The 19,199-nt window shown below is 49.9% G+C and overlaps 1 protein-coding gene across 4 annotated transcripts in view; it reads right to left on the reverse strand.

Annotated features, from left to right (window-relative positions):
• AK4 (adenylate kinase 4) overlaps positions 1-19,199 on the reverse strand; it is a 50,830-nt gene that overhangs the window by 15,450 nt on the left and 16,181 nt on the right. For all 4 annotated transcript variants that reach the window (XM_007480461.3, XM_007480456.3, XM_007480460.3 and 1 more), the window contains one exon: positions 6,045-6,164. In XM_007480461.3, coding sequence (XP_007480523.1) covers positions 6,045-6,164 — 120 coding nt within the window. The remainder of the gene's footprint in view (positions 1-6,044; positions 6,165-19,199) is intronic.

A 19,199-nucleotide genomic window follows, 5' to 3' on the forward strand; every position in this document is an offset into this window, starting at 1 on the left:
AATATGGTCATCAAGGATTCATTAGAACGTAAGTTTAGTAGTCATGGTGGATACTCAGCCCATGGATCGTGTCCTATCATAGAGACGCGCAGCATCACGTCGGGAGACACGATAAATGTTCTTTTCTTTTTTTTATGACTGTTTCCTGTGCGTCCCTTCTGGGATTTTCACACGATTCCCAAATTTGTGTTACATGATGTTGGCCTATAAATGGATGGAACCGATTATGCCGTGAACACTCATTTGTCTTAACGGCCTCTGGAGCTTGAAGGCCAGACGCTCAGGAGGGATCCGAGCTGGCCGCTTCCTCGTCCGAGGTGCTCATTCTGTGCAAAATGCAAGTTTTCCAAGTTCATGGAATAAAATTCTCTGACCTGTTGTGCACGTAAAGGGAAGATCACAGAAGGAGCAGGAATGATAAATGACAGAAAAGAGAAAGCAAAGCTCTTTAATTCTTGTTTGGCCTCAGCTTATCCATGAAGATGAACTCTGAACTTGTGCAGAAATGACAGAGCCACAGCAAGGTGGCTCAGTAGACAGAGAGCCAGGCACGGAGATGGGAGGTGCTGGGGTCCAATCGGGTCTCAGACACTTCTTGGCTACGTGACCCTGGGCAAGTCATTAGCCCCCATTGCCTAGCCCTTGCTGCTCTTATGCCTTGGAATCAGTACACAGTATTGATGGAGGATGAGGATTTTTTTTTAAGACAAAAAGATCCTCCAGAAGAGGGTCCAAATGTCCTTGAATTTAAGTCACCCAACCCAGAGAAGCCACATTATTGGGCCCTGAAAGAACTCTGCAGAAAAGATTATGGGCCCATTCTCAACACTACCTGAACACTGAATACAAAAAAAATTTTTTTGAAAAGGACAAATGCTCCAGCTCTCAAAAAAATGGAAAAGAACAGAGTACAAACTATGGGCTTGACTTCCATTCAGTGGGAAATTCCAGAATGGAATAGCAATCATTTCATCCTTAAACAATCCTGAATGGTAGGCATTATTAATATACCCATTTTATAGGAAAGGAAATTGAGGCAGAGGTTAAATCACGTGCTGATGGTTATACAGTCTCTAAGTGGCTGAAACTGGATTTGAACTCAGGATGTCCCCTTCTCCCCACCCCCACCCTGGTTTTAGACCCTAGCCACCTCACTCACTCGCTCACTCCTGCCACAGCCTGCCTGGGGGTTCTGCCTGAGTCTCTACTCCAGCCCATCTTCCGTTCTGCCACTCAGGACACGGGTCTAAACGTCCCCCTCCTCAAGAAACTCCAGTAGCTCCCAGCCACCACCAGAATCAGATGAAAAAGAAACAAAAAGCTTGCAAAACGCTTCCCAAGTTGGGCCCCAGCCCCGCCTTTCCTGCTTTCTGGCACCTCGGCCCCCTTCTTCAGGCCCGCGGCCCTGCCTCTCGCCTCACTGCTGTTCCTAGAGCCCTCCTCACCTGCCCCCTGAAGGCCCACCTCCTCCAGGAAGCCTTTCCCACCCCCTACGTGCCGGAGGGCTCCCTCGTTACTCTCTCCCCACCTGCCCAGGGCCGCACACGGCAGGTGCCTAGGAAGGGCCTTTCCGTCAGCCCGCTGCTGCCCTCTCCTCCTCGGGGAGCTGCTCCGGAGGCTCTGCTCTTCCCGGGGCAGCCCTTGGTCCCGATCGCCCCCTGCCCCCGGCCAGGCTGCGGGAGAGGAGAGGCCAGAAGGGCACCTTCCCAGGCCCCATCTGGTGGAAGGAAGCTCTTCTCTCCTGCCCTCCCTCCCCTCGGCCCGGAGCGGGCACAGAAGCCCAGCCGGGCCTCCAAGACGAGGCGGCCGTGGCCAGGCCGGAGCCTGCGCGCCCCCGATAGGCACGTCCCCACGTATCTGCAGCGCAGGTTGTGAGCCAGCGAACTGCGCCGACACGCCCGTGCCAGCCACATCCGAACCCGAGCCTGGACGTGTCCGGAGAGACGGCCTCTACGCACAGGGCCAGCCCTCGGGGATGCGGCCAGAGAGGCGACGTGGGGGAGACGATCGCCAAGGGGGGCCGGGCAGACCCAGATGGACAGCCACGATGAGCGGATGAGAAACGGGGACGGACGGACAAAGGAGAGGCGCAGACAGTGGACGGAGAGATCGGAGACGCCAGGAGGGCCGACGAACAGTAAGAGGCGGGCGGAGAAGCAGAAAGCCTGGCTTTAGAGTGCAGACGGGGGATGAATGGAGAGTCAAACACGAGGGACGGACGTGCAGGCAGACAGACAGACAGGCAGATTTGGAGCCAGAGGGACCCGTAGAGGCCAGCTAGTTAGAAGGTCATCAGTTGGGAGGCAGAAGCAGCCTCGGCTGCCACCGCTGTTCATTAGTCCCATTTTACCGGTGAGGAAGCTGAGGTGGAGAAGTCAAGAGACTTGCCCAAAGTCACAGCAAGACAACATGTCTGCCCGGCGTTTGCGCCCTCTGCAAGCGTCGGCTGCTCCCCGCACGCTCCCGTGGACGAGGACGTCCAATCCGGCCTCCCCGTCGTCCAGGCTCACTTCGCAGGTGTCCTGCTGTCCATCCGCCCGTCTCTGGCCCCACGGCGCCCTGCCCCAGGCCCTCGTCCCCTCAGTCGTCCTTCCTCTCGGGCCCGTCTCTGTCCCTGGTGTGGGAGGCTCGCCTGGCCTCCTCCTGCCCTCGGCAGGGATCTCCAGTCCTGCCTGGGTGGAGGCCGCACTCGGGGCGGGATGCCTCCGCACGGCTCCCCGTGAGCCCCTCCGCAGCAGGGACTGGCTCTGCCTCCTTCCGCAGCCTCCCGTTGAGCACAGCGCCCGACACCTGGGAGGTGCTCAAAGACTCGGTGATGGATTCCAAAAGCCGTCTAAATGCCTCGAACTTCTCTGGCTGGCGAGCTCTGCCAGACTGATCCGTGGCTGAAGAAAAAGCCTTCTGCAAGTCCCTAGTGCGTGCCAAGCTCTGTGCCAAGCACGGAGGACACAGACGCTAACAGCCCGGCATTTCCTCCGCTCCAGGGACGCCTCAGCTCGCTGAGAAACAAGCTGGTAGAGGGTGGAGCTACAGGTCTGGTCCTTGGAGAACTAGATGGAAATTAGGGCTAGAGAGGCTCAGCGGGCACCTCGCCCAACCAACCTCGTCCATTGTACAGAGGAGAGGCACGACGTTCGGGGGTACGGCGACCTCCCCAAGAGCTCAGGCCCAGGAGAAGCTCCTAAATCTTCTGACACCACCAGGGTGACCTTGAGCCAATCGGTTAACTCCTCTAGCCTCAGTTTCCCTCTCTGTAAAATGAAGGTGGGCTAGAAGACCTCTGAGGTCCCTTCCAGCCCTCACCTTATCACGAGAGATAGCCAAGTGGCAGAAGGGACTAAGCACGGGATGGAGAGGCAAGTTTTGTATTTCAGATCTTGATTTAGACAATTACTGTTGCCCTGGGGCAAGTCACTAAACTTGTGCTGCCTTAGTTTCCTCATCTGCAAAATGGGGAAGAGAAGACCAGGTCCGTCACCTCACAGGGTCATTGAGACGACCCAATGAGACCTTTAAAGGGCTCTGGAAACCTTGAATGCTGCCTCTTCCTGTTATTAATCATCTTGACTTCACATGCAGTCCTTTTCTCACTGGATCACACCAGGATGGCCCCACCGCCCCCTCCACTTCTTCCCTCTGACCTTTGTCCTGGGACCAAAAAGCCATGAAAGGAACCGAGGCTGCAGCAAATGCCTGGGTCAGCACCTCGAACAGCGCCTCCCCTCAAAGCCAGCCCACTTGGACCAGAAGCCCAAGGCCCTTTTTCGCTTACAATTAATATGAGCTGTTTAATAAACGCTTCAAAAGAGACCACCTTGAGAAAGCTGGGACACAAGCACACCGTTGGGAGAGTCGTACACAGATTCAGCAGTTCAGGAGAGCAATTTGGACCTACGTCCAAAGGGCTGGGGGGGGGGGGGGGGGGGGATAGGAGAATCGCTAAGAGCTAGTCTATGACAGCGATGGAAGGGCTCAGAGGCACCCGGGAGGACCAACATGAACTGAAGCAGAGTAAAATGCACAGAAGCAGAAGGATGCGGTACCCAGGGCAGCATCCCAGCATCCCAGCATCCCTGCATCCCTGCATCCCTGCATCCCTGCATCCCTGCATCCCTGCACGAGAACAGCTGAGAATCACGGAGGCCCAAAACTACCGCAAAGGCTGACAAACAAGCCATCGGCGTCCTGGGAAAGACCTGATGAGGCTGGATCTGGGCCAAAGCTAACTTTGTCCACTTTCTTAATTTTCTATTGGAATTTCCTTCCATAAAAGAATTAATACGGAAACGTGTTTTCCACAGTTGCACGTGTAAAATCTGTATGAGGTCACTAATCCTCTTGAGAGGATGCAGGGCTGGGGAGGAGGGAGAGAACGGAAGACTCGGCGGTCTTTGAAAAGTATTGGGAACTTTTTACATGCGATTGGGGGGGGAGGGGGATAACATTTAATGCCATAAGGAACTTCCCCAGAGACCATCACCTGCTCTTTCAGAAGGCGCTTTCTCGGGGGCATTCCCTCTCCCGCTGACGTCACTGATCCCAGCCCGACATTTAACTCTTCCCTTCTATTTGTTTCAGGGCAGAAGAGCAGGCAGGCTAGGCCGGGGCTTAGGTGACTTGGGCAGGGTCACCCGGCTGGGAAGTCAGAACCCAGGACCTCCTGACACCAGGTCTGGCTCTATCGCGAGTGTTTTCTATAAACAGGATCCAGGAGCCCCTCGAAGGCGGGCGCCGGTCATTGTTGTCTTGGTGGCCGTCATGAAGGGTTTCATGTGTTGATTTCGGCTCCACATCAAGCATTCCTCCTACTGATGTCTCCTGGATCCTTCACAAACCAGCTTCATAAAGATATTCTATAAATTTAGCCCACAGTCGGGTGATTGGTTGGAGCAGATTGTCCTTGCAGGGCCGCAGGCTCTGCCGACCAGGCCTGAAAGGTCATCTCACGAAGGATGGAGCCACGGAGGTCGAGGCCACCTACGCAGGCTCTCCCACCGTGTGCCAGGCCCAGGGTGGGCACAGAGGAAAGGCCCCAGGGAGCTCCCACTGTGTGCCAGGCCCAGGGTGGGCACAGAGGAAAGGCCCCGGGGAGCTCCCACTGTGTGCCAGGCCCAGGGTGAGCACAGAGGAAAGGCCCCGGGGAGCTCCTGCTGTGTGCCAGGCCCAGGGTGGGCACAGAGGAAAGACCCTGGGGAGCTCCTGCTGTGTGCCAGGCCCCAGGATGGGCACAGAGGAAAGACCCCAAGGAGCTCCCACTGTGTGCCAGGCCCAGGGTGGGCACAGAGGAAAGGCCCCAGGGAGCTCCCGCTGTGTGCCAGGCCCAGGGTGGGCACAGAGGAAAGGCCCCGGGGAGCTCCCACTGTGTGCCAGGCCCAGGGTGAGCACAGAGGAAAGGCCCCGGGGAGCTCCTGCTGTGTGCCAGGCCCAGGGTGGGCACAGAGGAAAGACCCTGGGGAGCTCCTGCTGTGTGCCAGGCCCCAGGATGGGCACAGAGGAAAGACCCCAAGGAGCTCCCACTGTGTGCCAGGCCCAGGGTGGGCACAGAGGAAAGGCCCCAGGGAGCTCCCGCTGTGTGCCAGGCCCAGGGTGGGCACAGAAGAAAGGCCCCGGGGAGCTCCCGCTGTGTGCCAGGCCCAGGGTGGGCACAGAGGAAAGACCCCAAGGAGCTCCCACTGTGTGCCAGGCCCAGGGTGGGCACAGAGGAAAGGCCCCGGGGAGCTCCTGCTGTGTGCCAGGCCCAGGGTGGGCACAGAGCAAAGGCAGAGCCCTGGCCCTGTCCTGCCCTGCCCTGAGAGCTCTGGCTCCAATGAGGAAGCTGGCACACAAAGAGCAGGGACAGGAGCGCGGACCATGGCGGAGGGCGGGGGAGGCTGGCTCGACCCTCGCAGGCCTCTGCTCCCTGGGCCGGAGCCGGGGTCTGAAGAGGCTCTGGAGGGGGCGAGTAGCCCAGAGGCCCTGGCACTGTGGGCCCCTTACCCAGTGAGATGCAGAACCCTCAGATTGCTGAGGCAAAGGACGCCCCCCCCCCCACCTGCCCCACTTACCGTCAAGCAGCCACGGCTGGACCCGTCTGGACTCCAGTTCGGACACCATGAGCCGCGTGATCACGTGATCCGGAATCAAGAGGCCCTGGTCGATGTACTGCTTGGCCAGAACCCCCAATTCTATTCAAAGAGAAAGGGCAGATGGAGAGGCGTGAAAGGCGGGCCGCTTTCCTGACCCCTCCCTCCCCTCAGGAGGCGCCGCCCCTTTGCAAAGCCCCGCCCTCCATCTGGCTCAGGTCTGGGCTCAGTGCCAGGGACCTCTCGTGTGCACACACTGGGAGAGAATCATCAGGAGAGGAAGATTCCCCTCTGCCTAGCCAAGGCTCTGCTGCTGGGCTCTGGGGCCTTTGGGCCAGGCCTGAACTGGGTCCCCCCCATCCAGGAGCACCCACGGGGGAGAATTCTCTCACTGGGGTCCCCCCAGGCAGCCCCAGAAGCACCTGTGCTCCCCCCCCCCAGCGGCCGACACCCACTGGGAGAGCCTGGACAAGGCCCCTCCCCCGCTGGCCTCTGGGTCTTCATCTGTGAAATGAGCTGAGAAGGGAAGAGCCGCTGGAGGCACCTGAGCCTATAAAATCCGAGTGGAACTTCAGCCCGAAAAGAACGGAACCCCCACACCAGAACCTCCCCTCTGCCTGAAGTGAACATCAGGACAGCCCGCTGAACACCCCTCCCTCGGACCCAGAGCCAGCCCGGGAAGGAGAAGTCAGCACCTCCTCTAAGCTGGACAAGATAAGCAGGAAGTGGCCAGGGAAGAGCTCTAGCGGAGGGGAAAATACTGGGGAAAATACTGGTGTCGGGAGAGCCGAGGGCCACCCCAGGAAACGGGCCTCCGTCCACCTTTTCAGTTTGGGAGCAGACCCTGGAAAACCGCCAGCCAAGCGAGAGAATTCTCCACGGGCAGGCGCTCCAGAGGTCACAAGGGAAGAAGCACACCGCAGACCTCTCTGGGTCTCAGTTTCCTCAACTGTCAAATAGGGGAACCACAGCACCTCCTCTCCAGGTAGCTGTGAGGATGAATGAGGCAACATGTAAAACCCGACAAACCAAAAATGCTGTATTCGTGCCAATTGTTTTTACTGTTGTTACTATTATTATTACATTATTGTGGCAGTTATTATCATCATCATCATCATCATCATCATCATTATTATTATTCCCTTTTGGGATAGAGTACCATTCCAGGAGTCAGGACACCCTGAATTTAAATCCAGCCTCAAACACTTCCTAGTGATGGGACCCTGGGCAAGACACCCAATGTGGGAAGTCTCTGTTTCCTCCCCTGCAAAAGGAAGCTAAAAAGAGCACCCACCTTCCCAGTCATTCAGCCAGCAGGTATGGGGAGGTATATTTTTGAACCCAAGTCTTCCTAACTCCAGATCTGGGAATACACTCACTCTCTCAAACTGCCTTTCAATGGTTTTATAATATTGATTTAAAACAAGTCACAATAGCAATGCAATGATCCTGAACAATCCTGAAGAACTCATGAGAAAGAAGACTATCCACATCTAGAGAAAGAACTGTGGGAGCGGAAACGCAGAAGAAAACCATGAAAAATCACTTTTCAGCTCTGGGAGGGAAGAAGGAAGGAAAGGAGAGAACATGAATCATGGAAACATGGAAAAGTATTTTAAAAATAAAAATAAAAAAAAGTAAAAAAAACCCAAGTCACTGCCACTGACCAATTTCTCCTAAACTTCTATTAAAGATCATGAGGATTATTGGGACTATTTCCTCCTCAGCCTCTAATGATCATGACGAATGATTAAAATCACAATTTATGGGATTGGAAGCTATCCTTTTCCATCAATCGACTTTCTAAAGGTCACGGCTGGTAGGGGGCCCAACAAGGAAGATGTTTCATCGCCATACAGACACATTTCCTCTTTGAAACCACTCTTGGAGTGGCCCAAGGGCACTGAAAAAAAGAGAAAAGATCTCTATGTGGAGCTATAAAAAGACTAAAAACATGAAGAGACATTGCTTATTTGACTCAGGATGCCTTTCTTTTTGAAGAGGTCTTCAGGCCTCTCAAAGATGCCCATTTTATGGAATGGAAATCCAGACCAGGAAGATGTTTCCAGAAGGTGCAGCATCTGTGTGTCGTGTCTCTCCCCCCCCCCTCACCCCCCCAGCCTAGCTTGTGCAAATCGCAGGTGCTTAATAAATGCTGGCTCAATTGAATGAACGGAATTGGGTGTGACAACAGAAAGGAAAGGCAGTGCTCCAACATGTCACACCAACCCTAAATGAATTGGACAGATGGAAAAACAAATTAACACCCCAAAGGTCAACATTCCTGGGACCAAAATGCATCCAGTAGGGAGTGAATGGACAGGCCTTTCTTTATAAGCTGGAAAACCAATTTCCTACATTCCCTCCCCAACTCCACCTCTCTGACTCTAGCCAAGACTCGCTTCAGGGAAGGCCCTCTTGCTTCCCTTGGTCAATAATGCCTTCACTGGCCTCCTCAAATCATTATGGCTAAGCTGATCTGTTTCCACATTTTCCCCTTAGAATGTAAACTCCTCAAGGGCAGGCTTTGGACCACACTCCCAGCATAGGGCGCGGAATAGAGGACACCATTAGTAATATTGATTAATGTTACATTTTCTCTTCTCTATGCATATTATTTCTCCTCCATACTAGTAACAATAATAATGAACATTTATATAGTGCCTTATATTGGAATGTGAGTTCCATGACAAAAGGCATTCCACTTTAGGCTTCGTAGCAGAGCCTGACACCTAGAAGTGTTCCAATAGGCTGAATGAATGAGCCTCCACTTTATATAACAGAATGGGGGAAGAAGATGACCCCAAAACTAATGACTTAGAAACAGTCCTGGATTTTTTTTCTCTTTCAACAATTTAACAGAAGTAATTGCAAATATTAATATTAGTAATGATTAATATTAATAATGATTAATTATAATAAAAATGAAATTATTTCAGTTGTGTGCAATTCTTTGGGATCCTCTCTGGGATTTTCTTGGCAAAGACATCGGAGTGGTTTACCGTATCCTTCTCCAGCTCATTGACACATGAGGAAACTAAGATGAACAGGGTTGCCTGAGGTCACACACATAGCAAGGAAGTGTCCGAGGCTGAATTTGAGCTTAGGAAGACGAGTCCTTCCTTATTCCAAGCCAGGGGCTCCATCCACTGAGCCATCTGGCTGCCTATTAATAATAGAACCAACAATAACAATAAACATTTCTAGAGTCCTACCACACATTATCTCATTGAGACCTTATGACAACCCTGGGGAAAGAGAAGGAATTAGACCAGTATATTTAGAGGGAATTTGGAGGTGAGGAAACTCCCTTTACAATTCTAGGGAAGCACCTTCTCTGCAACTCACACACCTATCAATGTATAACAGGAATATGTATGTATTGTGGGTCTATAAATACATACACACATATAGCCCCCGAGAGATGTAGTATGTTAATATATCTCAAATCATTACATAGAAAACAGGGCAGGAGACTACAGTCCAATAAAGAAGGGGAGAGTCAAAGAAGAGCAAACAGGGAATAAGAGGGGGAAAAGAATTGGAGACAGGACAGCAACAGGAGAGAAGTAAGTACTTACTTAAGTAAGTACTTAAGTAACTTAAGTAAGAGGGGGGGAAAGTTTAGGTCTGGGACTATCCTCTCATGACTCTCAATGATCATGAAAGAGAGATGAAGGAGATGATGATGGTGGTGGTGATGGCAATGATGAAGGTGATGGTAGCTGACATTTTTATGGTGTTTCCTATGCTTTTCCTATGTGTTTTACAAATATAATCTCCCATGTGGTCCTGGGAGGTAGGTATTATCATTATCCCCATTTTTTTGCAGATAATAAAACTGGGGCAAATGAGTTTAAGTCACCAAGTTAATTAATGTCTGAAGGTAGATTTGATCTCAGGTTTTCCTGACTCCAGACCCGGAACTCTAGCCATGATAGCACTTAGCTGCTCTATCCCATCCCAAGTAGAGCTGAGTAAAAGGCAGAATTGGGTGACAGGGAAGAAAATACTAATGAATCAAAGGGCACACAAAGCCTCCTTGGGGCCTCCAGGACAAGAGAAAGAGCTAAGTGGTCCTTCAAACATACACCAAGTCAGATTTAGATAGCTGGAGAAATATTAATTATTCATGAGCAGGCAAAGCCAATATAATAAAAATAACAATCTTATCTAAACCAATCTACTTATTCAATGCCATCCCAATTAAGTTACCAAAAAATTATCTTACTGAGCTAGAAAAAAATAACAAAAAAGATTTGGAAGAACAAAAGGTCAAGAGTATCAAAGGAATGTCTAGAGAAAGAACTGCTGGAGTCATCTTTCATATCAGTGTATTTGTGGTATTATTTGGGGGGTGGTTTTGTTATGTATGAGTTTGCTCTTACAACAGTGACCAGCGTGGAAGTTTTGCATGATGATAAAAATAAAATTAAAAATTAAAAAAGAATATCAAAGCAATGAATGAAAAAAAAAGTAAAGGAAGGGTCTAAATGTACCAGATCTTAAAATGTAGTATAAGGCAGTAATTATCAAAACTATCTGGCACAGGATAAGAAATAGAAAACTAGTTAGTTCAGTGGAATAGAGTAGATATACCATACACAGCAGTAAATGATTATAGTAATCTTTTTTTTTTTATAAATGTAAAGATTGAAGCTTTTGGGATAAGAATTCACTATTTGGTAAAAATTCTTGGGAAAATTGGAATGTGATCTGGAAAAAACTAGGTACAGACCAATATATCTTATACTATTTACCAAGATAAGGTCAAAATGGATGAAAGGGAGAAATCCTAAGAAAACTAGAACACCATGGAAAATATTAAAATATTATTGAGATTTATGAAAATGAATTTGTGAATAAAAGACAGGGATATAATGATATGAAATGGAAATTCTTGATGACATTAAATTAAAAAGGGGTTGTAAAAGTAAATCAACATAACCAAGATTAGAAGAAAAGCTTAAAATTAGGGGAAAAGAGTTTATAAATTTTATAAATTTATAAAAGTTTGATACCTAAAACATAGAAAACTATGTAAACCATTTAAAAATGAGTGATTCCCCAATTGATAGTCAAAGAACATGAATAGTTTTGATAATGAAAATATATAATCATGAGAAAAAGCTCTAAATCACTATTGATTAGAGAAATCCAAATGAAAGTAACTTTAAAATATTTCCTATCTATCAGGTTGGCTAAAATGACAAAAGTTGGAGACGTGGAAAAATGGGGAACCTAATATATTGTCAATGGAACTGTGAACTGATCTAGCCAATTTGGAGAGCAATCTGGAATTATTCCGAAAGCGTTATGAATTAGTCTATACCGTATGACCTATAAAGGATAATCCTACTATTTGGTTTATTTCCCCTGGGGATCAGGGAAAGAGGAAACGAACCCTATGTTTTATAATGTTTATAAGAGCTCTCTTTGTGGTGGCAAAGATTTGTAGATTGAGGGGATGCCAATTAATTGGGGGATGGCTAAACAAGTCGTGGTATATAACGTGAGAGAATGGATACCACTGTGCCCCAAGAAGCAATCAGCGAGTTGATTTCAGAAAATAACAGAGTGAAATGAGCAGAACCAAGAGGACACTGCATACGAGAAGAGCAGCATTGTTCAAAGAAGGACTAAACTACTCTATTGTCAGTATTCAGACCAATGACAAAGGTCCCATGAAGAAAGATGCTCTCCACCTCCAGAGAAAGAACTAATACCAATTACACGGAATAACGAGTTTCCACATAAGTTCTGCAATGTTATATGATCCAAACTGTCTCCCTCCCTCCCTCCCAGAGCTGAGGAGCCATTCAATGTGGGTTAAACATGTGTTATCATGTAAAACATTTCCATATTGATCCTTTTTGTAAGTGACTAATACATTTTTAATTATAAAATAGAATTATATTAATATTTCTAGTGGGTAATCTTATAAACCCAAACAAACAAGTGAAAAATCATACACTTCCTTCTGCATTCCAACTCCAACAGCAGAATGGATAATATGATTTTATACATGCTCAAACATACATTGTCTCATGTGTGCAAGTATTGCTGTTTAAAAAAAAAAAACACCCATTATGTGGATTAAAATATCAAGAGCTACCTCTCCAAGAGAGAGCATTCCTCTGGGTTCTCCAACTCTCAGAAGAGATTCAGTTCATGCCCAAAAGGAATCTGGGGGCTCCTGTGGAAAGCCTAATGCTAGGGGCTCTGCTGTTTTTACCCAAGTGTAAAAATAGACTCGAACTCTGGACTTCAATCCCCACAAGCCCTTGCTCCACTTCCCCAAAATGCTTTGTAATCTCACGGAATTCTGAGGTGGGCCGAGATCGAGAAGGGATTTAACCTGATTGCAGAGGCTTTTGGGGGTCTTTTTTGGACTTCTGTTTTGGAGCAGACATGGCTCTTTCCATAATGTAGGTGAGGTCTTGTCTAGGCCTCTCTGGCCTAGGCATGTTTTTCTTATCCTGTATTTTCTTTAATCCTTAACTTTTAATAAACCTCATAAAATATAATACTCCTCGCAGAGAGAAACTAATTTCTACCTGCCCCAGATGCCTCAGTCTCCCCTAAATTTTAATCTTTACACAAGGGACCTTGGGTAAGTCATTTCTGCTTTCCTAGATGAAGGGATGGGTCTAGCCAGCTGGCCAGCTCCAAATGGATAGTATTCATTGACCCAAGGACCCCGTCGGACGCCTAGCTGGCCAGAAACAGGTCCAGAGACCAATTCTCAGAGATGCTTCTTTCCTTATCACACCCTGATGAAGGTCCAAAGAGGATAAAACTCCATTTTTGTTCTTGAACTGCGTACCTGAAAGCGAAGATGCTAAACTCTCACCCAGAGACAAAGAGAAGAAATTCTATTTTAGGGAGAAAAGGAAGCCTCCGGCTCTTGGTGGGGATGACTCAGGGCGGGAAGGTGCCCGGTACCCAGCCACCTTGCCAGCAGCACCGGACCTGAGCCAGGATCCAGGCTCTCCCTTCTCCCGGCCTTCTACCTTCCCCCAAGAAATGGGTTGAAGAAAAAAACCCACCGGATTGGAAAGCTTTTCTGCTAGAGAAGGGAGGGCAGGGAAAGACGAGGGCTGCGCTTCCTCTCCTGAGCCGGCCTGCCGCCCACAAATGGGGGGCATCCTCTCGGGCAACAGAGAGGTCTCTCCTCGTCAGACGATGCAGCGGCGCTGAACTTGGGAGGCGAGTGCTGGGCATTTTAAAGGGGCCTTTTAGGAGAGCTCCCAGGAACCCATCAACCAAGGATGGGGCTCTGCGACGGTCCTAAACTACCCCTGGGCTGGGATGCCAGACCGGCACAGTGCTTGGCACAGAGGAAAGGCCTAACACTTGCTGGCTGGGCTATCGAATTTGAGGGGTCCTGAGGAAGCCACTCAACTCCCTAAACTTCTCTTTTCTTGGCTGAAATATTAGATAAGATACTGGATGTCCCCATAGCCTTGGGCAGTTGTAAACTCCAAGTCTAACCTACGCTAAGATTTTTGGAACATCCTGCATTTCCACTATTTACACCTCAAGATAAAAAAAAAAAGTGCATTTTGAATTTGAAATCACTTATTAATTATTTTAATAAATTGCATATTGAATTGTAAATTGAATAATTTTAATTATTTAATTATTTTGATGAATTGTAAATCGCACTAATTATGAACGATATCAAAAATGAAGTTAGGCTGGGCAGCCTCTGAGGGCCTGAGAGGCAGAAGAGTAAAGTTTGGGAAAGGCTTGGGATGAGTCACAGGACCAGAGTTCAAATTCTTGGGTTGTCTCGTCCAAGTCACCAAAACTCTGTGGTCTCATTTTCCTCACATCGCCCTGGTCAAGTCCTTTGTCACTGCTATTTCTCAGGCACATCTGGGGCTTCGTGACCCCATTTGAGTTTTCTGGGCAGAGACACTACCGTGGTTGGTCATTTCCTTCTCCAGTTCATTTCTTACAATGGGGAAACAAGATGGCGCCACACAAAGAGCGTGTCTGAGGGAGACAGAAGAGGGCCAGGTCCCCAACGGGCCCAGAAGCTTCTTTTCAGATTCTGATGGGTGCACGAGCTTGCATCAAGGGTAAAACAATCTAATATTGCCGGAGAACCTTAAATCACCCCAGGAAGAGAATTCTAGATTGAGTCAGGGAAAGGGGTTTCACAAAAAGGACAAAAAGTTGGGCCTCGGGGCAGCTGGGTGGCTCAGTGGATGGAGAGCCAGGCCTAGACATGGGAGGTCCTGGGTTCAAATCTGATCTCTGACACTTCCTCACTGTATGACCCTGGGCCAGTCATTTGATCCCCATTGCCTAGCCTTTGCCGCTCTTCTGCCTTGGAACCAATACACAGTATTGACTCCAAGACGGAAGGTGAGAGACTTTATAAAAAAAAATAAAAATAAAAATAAATAAAAAGTTGGGCCTCTTCTAGAAATAAGGCCTTGCTGCCTATGTTCCCCAACGAGGGAAATGCTGCATTTCGGATGGAACTTGATTAAAAAAATGTGATTTTCCCATCCAGTGTCCAGGCGCCCCCAAACCAGGGCACGAATTGCAAGTTAAGAAGCCCATCATGTACGTTTCACACTCAGCCATCCACCTGTGGCCAGGGATCCAAAGCAGGGAACACACTTTTATTAAATGCGCCCCTCGTCTGTGGCAGGCTCAGGGCCCAACAGCGGGGAGCCCCAGGAAAGCAGAAATGACTGGCCCAAGGTCTCTCAGCCCAGAGCCCCAGACTCCCGTCTGGGCAGGAAGGGAGGCTCTTCCTGGAGTTGGAGAGCCCGGCTGCACGCTCTCGTGGAGTTCAGAGTTCGGCCCCTTGCCTGGCCCTGACCACTCTTCTTGGGCGGAAGGGGAGGGACGGCCTTCACTCCTGGTCTCTGCATCCCCGCGCCGGGGGGCCTGGCCTCCGCCTGAGGACGCTCGGGGCTCCCGGCTCCCCCTTCCGCCCCTCTGGGCAAACCAAGGAGATGGAGGATCCCTGGCAAGCCCGGCAGGACCCCTGCGCTACGAGTCACTGCTCCATCCGCGAGGACGAAGCTTCCCCCCCCGACCTGTCCCGTTCCTGGAGCCGAGGCGGAGGCGCGGTCCTGTGCCCGCCCAGATGCCCTGCTGATGCCCCGCGTCTGCCTCGGTGCGGGAGGGGAAAGAACTCACCGTTTCCTCGGCTTATATTTCTTCGATTCCCCCCATGAAACTGGAAGCCGCCCGGGCAGGGACAGCCCCAGAGCGGCCCCGACAGCCCGTCACTCCTGCCCGGGGGAGCCAGGAGGGCAGAGCAGCCCAGGGCAGGGATGGAGCGAAGCGGCAAGTCTGGGGAGCTGTGCAGGGGCGGGCGGGATGGGAGCCTGGAGGACGCCCAGCCCTTGGAGCCTGCCGAGGGCTGAGGAGGAGGGAGAGAGCCAGTGTTCAAGATAAACCCACGAGCCGATTCTTGGGTGAACGACGGCCTGACACACTGGGCCTGGCACACTGACACACCGGGCCTGACACACTGGGGCCTGACACACCGGGGCCTGACACACCGGGGCCTGACACACCGGGGCCTGACACACCGGGCCTGACACACCAGGGCCTGGCACACCGGGCCTGACACACCGGGGCCTGACACACTGGGGCCTAGCACACTGACACACCGGGCCTGACACACTGGGGCCTGACACACCGGGGCCTGACACACCGGGGCCTGACACACCGGGGCCTGACACACCGGGCCTGACACACCGGGGCCTGGCACACCGGGGCCTGACACACTGGGCCTGGCACACCGAGGCCTGACACACCGGGCCTGACACACTGGGGCCTGACACACCGGGCCTGACACACCGGGGCTTGGCACACCGGGGCCTGGCACACCGGGGCTTGGCACACCGGGGCCTGACACACCGGGCCTGACACACTGGGGCCTGACACACCGGGCCTGACACACCGGGCCTGACACACCGGGCCTGACACACCGGGGCCTGACACACCGGGGCCTGACACACCGGGCCTGACACACCGGGCCTGACACACCGGGCCTGGCACACCGGGGCCTGACACACCGGGGCCTGACACACCGGGGCCTGACACACCGGGCCTGACACACCGGGCCTGGCACACCGGGCCTGACACACCAGGGCCTGACACACCGGGGCCTGGCACACTGACACACCAGGCCTGACACACCGGGCCTGACACACCGGGGCCTGGCACACTGACACACCAGGCCTGACACACCGGGCCTGACACACCGGGCCTGACACACTGTTAATAACTTCATGAATGCTGCTTGACGGACTGACTGCTAAGAATAAAACCTGGAGCATCCCTCGCCTCTTCCCTTCCCTTGAACCTTGAGAAAATGCCCCAAAGTCCACAGAAGGGGGGGGGGGGCGCTCCCCATCAAGGGGTAAAGGGCAAACAAAGGTCCCTCCCAGCCTTTGGAGAGTGAGGAAGGGATTTCAAGCCTGGAGCAGAGAAGCTCCAAAGTCCACTTTGGAATCATGACGTGATTAAGAACATGGAGGACCTCCTAGAAGGAAGCAGAGAATTTGCCCCCTTTCCATGCAGTGTGGTCTGGGGGTAAAACCCTCGATGGGAGGGACAGAGATCTGAGTTCAAAGCCCATCTCTGACGCTTCTAACCATGTGTTCGAGATCATGTGATTTCTCTCTAAGACGCCATTTCCTCACATCATGAAGCTCACCCACCACAATCAGGTGGATTTTATGCCAGGAATACAGGGAGGGTCCAATATTAGGAAGACCATCAGCATCGCTGACCACAACAGTAACCAACAGGACAAACAAACAATAAATAAATAAAAAGAGCGAGTAAAACAATAGAAACCACAGGATTCTTTCCACAGATGCAGAGAAAGCTTATAAATACAACATCCATTTCCTTAACGTGATAAAGTGAGGACTGCCGGCAAGCATCACCCCTCAAGAGCATGAAAGAAGCGAGATCGGGGTGGGGTGGATACAAATTCGGGGCTTTGCGTAAGGTCCCTGACAGAATCACTTCCCCTAGAATGAGCCACCAGAGTCAGGGAGCCCAGCTTGTGCGGGAGCTGCTGGGCAGACCACAGGCAGCTCCTTCCTCTTCCACGGTCCCTGGACCGCACACACAGTTCAGTCTTGCCAAGTCACAGGCCCTCATCCGCTGCCCGGCCTCCACGCTCGCTAACTTGGCCGCCTCCTCTGGATCAGCACCATCTCAGCTGCTTCTCCCCGGCACCATCTGCTCAGGCAGAATGCCTCGTGAACACGGCCGCTGTCGCTGCTCCTATCTTTCCATCAGCTTCTTGGCAGTGTCCTCCAAATCGTGGAGAGCAAGACTGCCCAAAACATTTGTCTTTCAGCCTCTCCCTGCCGCCATCTTTGAAAAGGCAGGATAAGGTCAGGGAAGGAAGAGAGAGTCCACAAAAGGATCTCAAAGGCCAGCCAGTCCAATGGGAACACGATCAAGGAATAATTGTCCAGACCCCCCCCCCCCAATCTCCCAAGAGTGGTGATCCAGCCTTGCTTAGAACCCTTCTACAGAAAAGGAATTCACCATCATGAATCCAACTTTGTTTCTTTATTTTAAAGCCAAGAAGAGAACAGAAGGAAAGCCAGCAAGGAGCACAGACAGGTAGGCTAGCTTTGAAAGCCCCAGGCTAAGCTTATTACATAGTTAAAAAGCAAGTGAGATAGAATAAGGATTCTTATTTTTGAATGATTCTCTTTAGAAAAAGACTTTGATAAAATGGAAATCAGTGCAAGACTATCAAAATATTGATTCCATGGAGTATTAAGTTCAAAATAAAAATAAACATGGCTTAAGTGTTTTTCTTTTTTTTTTTTTAAACAAGTTTCTTTTGTAAACCCAGAAATGAAGTGTGATCAGGTTTTTGGATGGAAAAACTTTTAAATGGACAAATGGTGTTTGATTACAAGAGTAAGTGACATGCTGAAGTTCCAGAAAGAAATTGATGAGTCCTATGTATTTAAAATTATAAAATCTTCATGTCATAATAATTAAATCAAACTTGAGAGCTTTTCTATTTCTAATGTCTGGAAATGGTACACAGATATCTGGCTGGAAGGGTCCTCAGAGATCTACCTCTCCTATTTCACAGATAAGAAAAGTGAAGGTTAGAGTGGATGGCAGATTGTCGTAAGAAACAGGAGCAAGATTCAAACTTGAGTCCTTGGATTTCAACCCCACAGTTCCTTTTTACATTATACTAAGGAAAAAGGAATAAAGAACATCAGAATAAGCCAGCACGGCAAAGTCAACAATGATAATAGCTGGACCTAAGGGATGGTGGCCAAAAGGATGCACTGAATGCTCTCTGGAACATGTATAGGACATAAAGCAAAAAGCGGGCATGATAGAAAGCAAGAAATAAATATAAGAATAGCTGAACACCAAAGGATGCTGCAGGTATCCCCTGCACAAGGAATTCAACCCAACTTTCTTCCCTATATTTGCCAGGAAAGCATTGACTCCTCTTAGCTATTCCACAACTGGCAGGAGAGGGGAAGGAATTTCTGGTTTTAAACAACCTTTTTTGATGGAGAAAAACAAGGAACTGCAAGATGCTTCCAAAAATGCTTTTGCTATGCCTGATGACACTGGGGATATAAAAACAACTCAACATGGGGGGGGGGGGGGGGGGGGCGGGATATACGTAATCAGATTTTTTTAAATGTACATCCATTCACTATCAACAAGAGCAGAAAAAGTAATCAACAAAATACAACATTCACTTACACTAAAAACCTCGCAAAACATGGAAAGGCTTTAAAAATATTATCTTAAAAAGCAGAGACCTAAAACCAAACAACTAAAAAAACTAAATGGAAAAGAGAAAAAAGGGCACAGAATGTCATCTTGCAATGCAAAAGGGTCCTAAATTTGGATGAGCTGGGTTTTTGTTTCCAAATCTGCTTGCTACCTAAGTAACCTTAGACACTTAAGTCACTGCTATGGCACTAGTTTATCATTCACAGTTCATAGGATTCACAATTCATTTGGCGCTAGAAAGGACTTTAGATATTTATTAGTCCAACGCCTCTGCATACAAAATCCCAAACTCAGAAATTTCCCTTCCTGAGCAAAAAAAAAAAAAAGGGTGTGGGGAATTTATGATCCTAAAAC

This window comes from Monodelphis domestica, chromosome 2 (assembly GCF_027887165.1).
Source record: "Monodelphis domestica isolate mMonDom1 chromosome 2, mMonDom1.pri, whole genome shotgun sequence".
In the NCBI taxonomy this organism is placed as follows: domain Eukaryota; kingdom Metazoa; phylum Chordata; class Mammalia; order Didelphimorphia; family Didelphidae; genus Monodelphis; species Monodelphis domestica.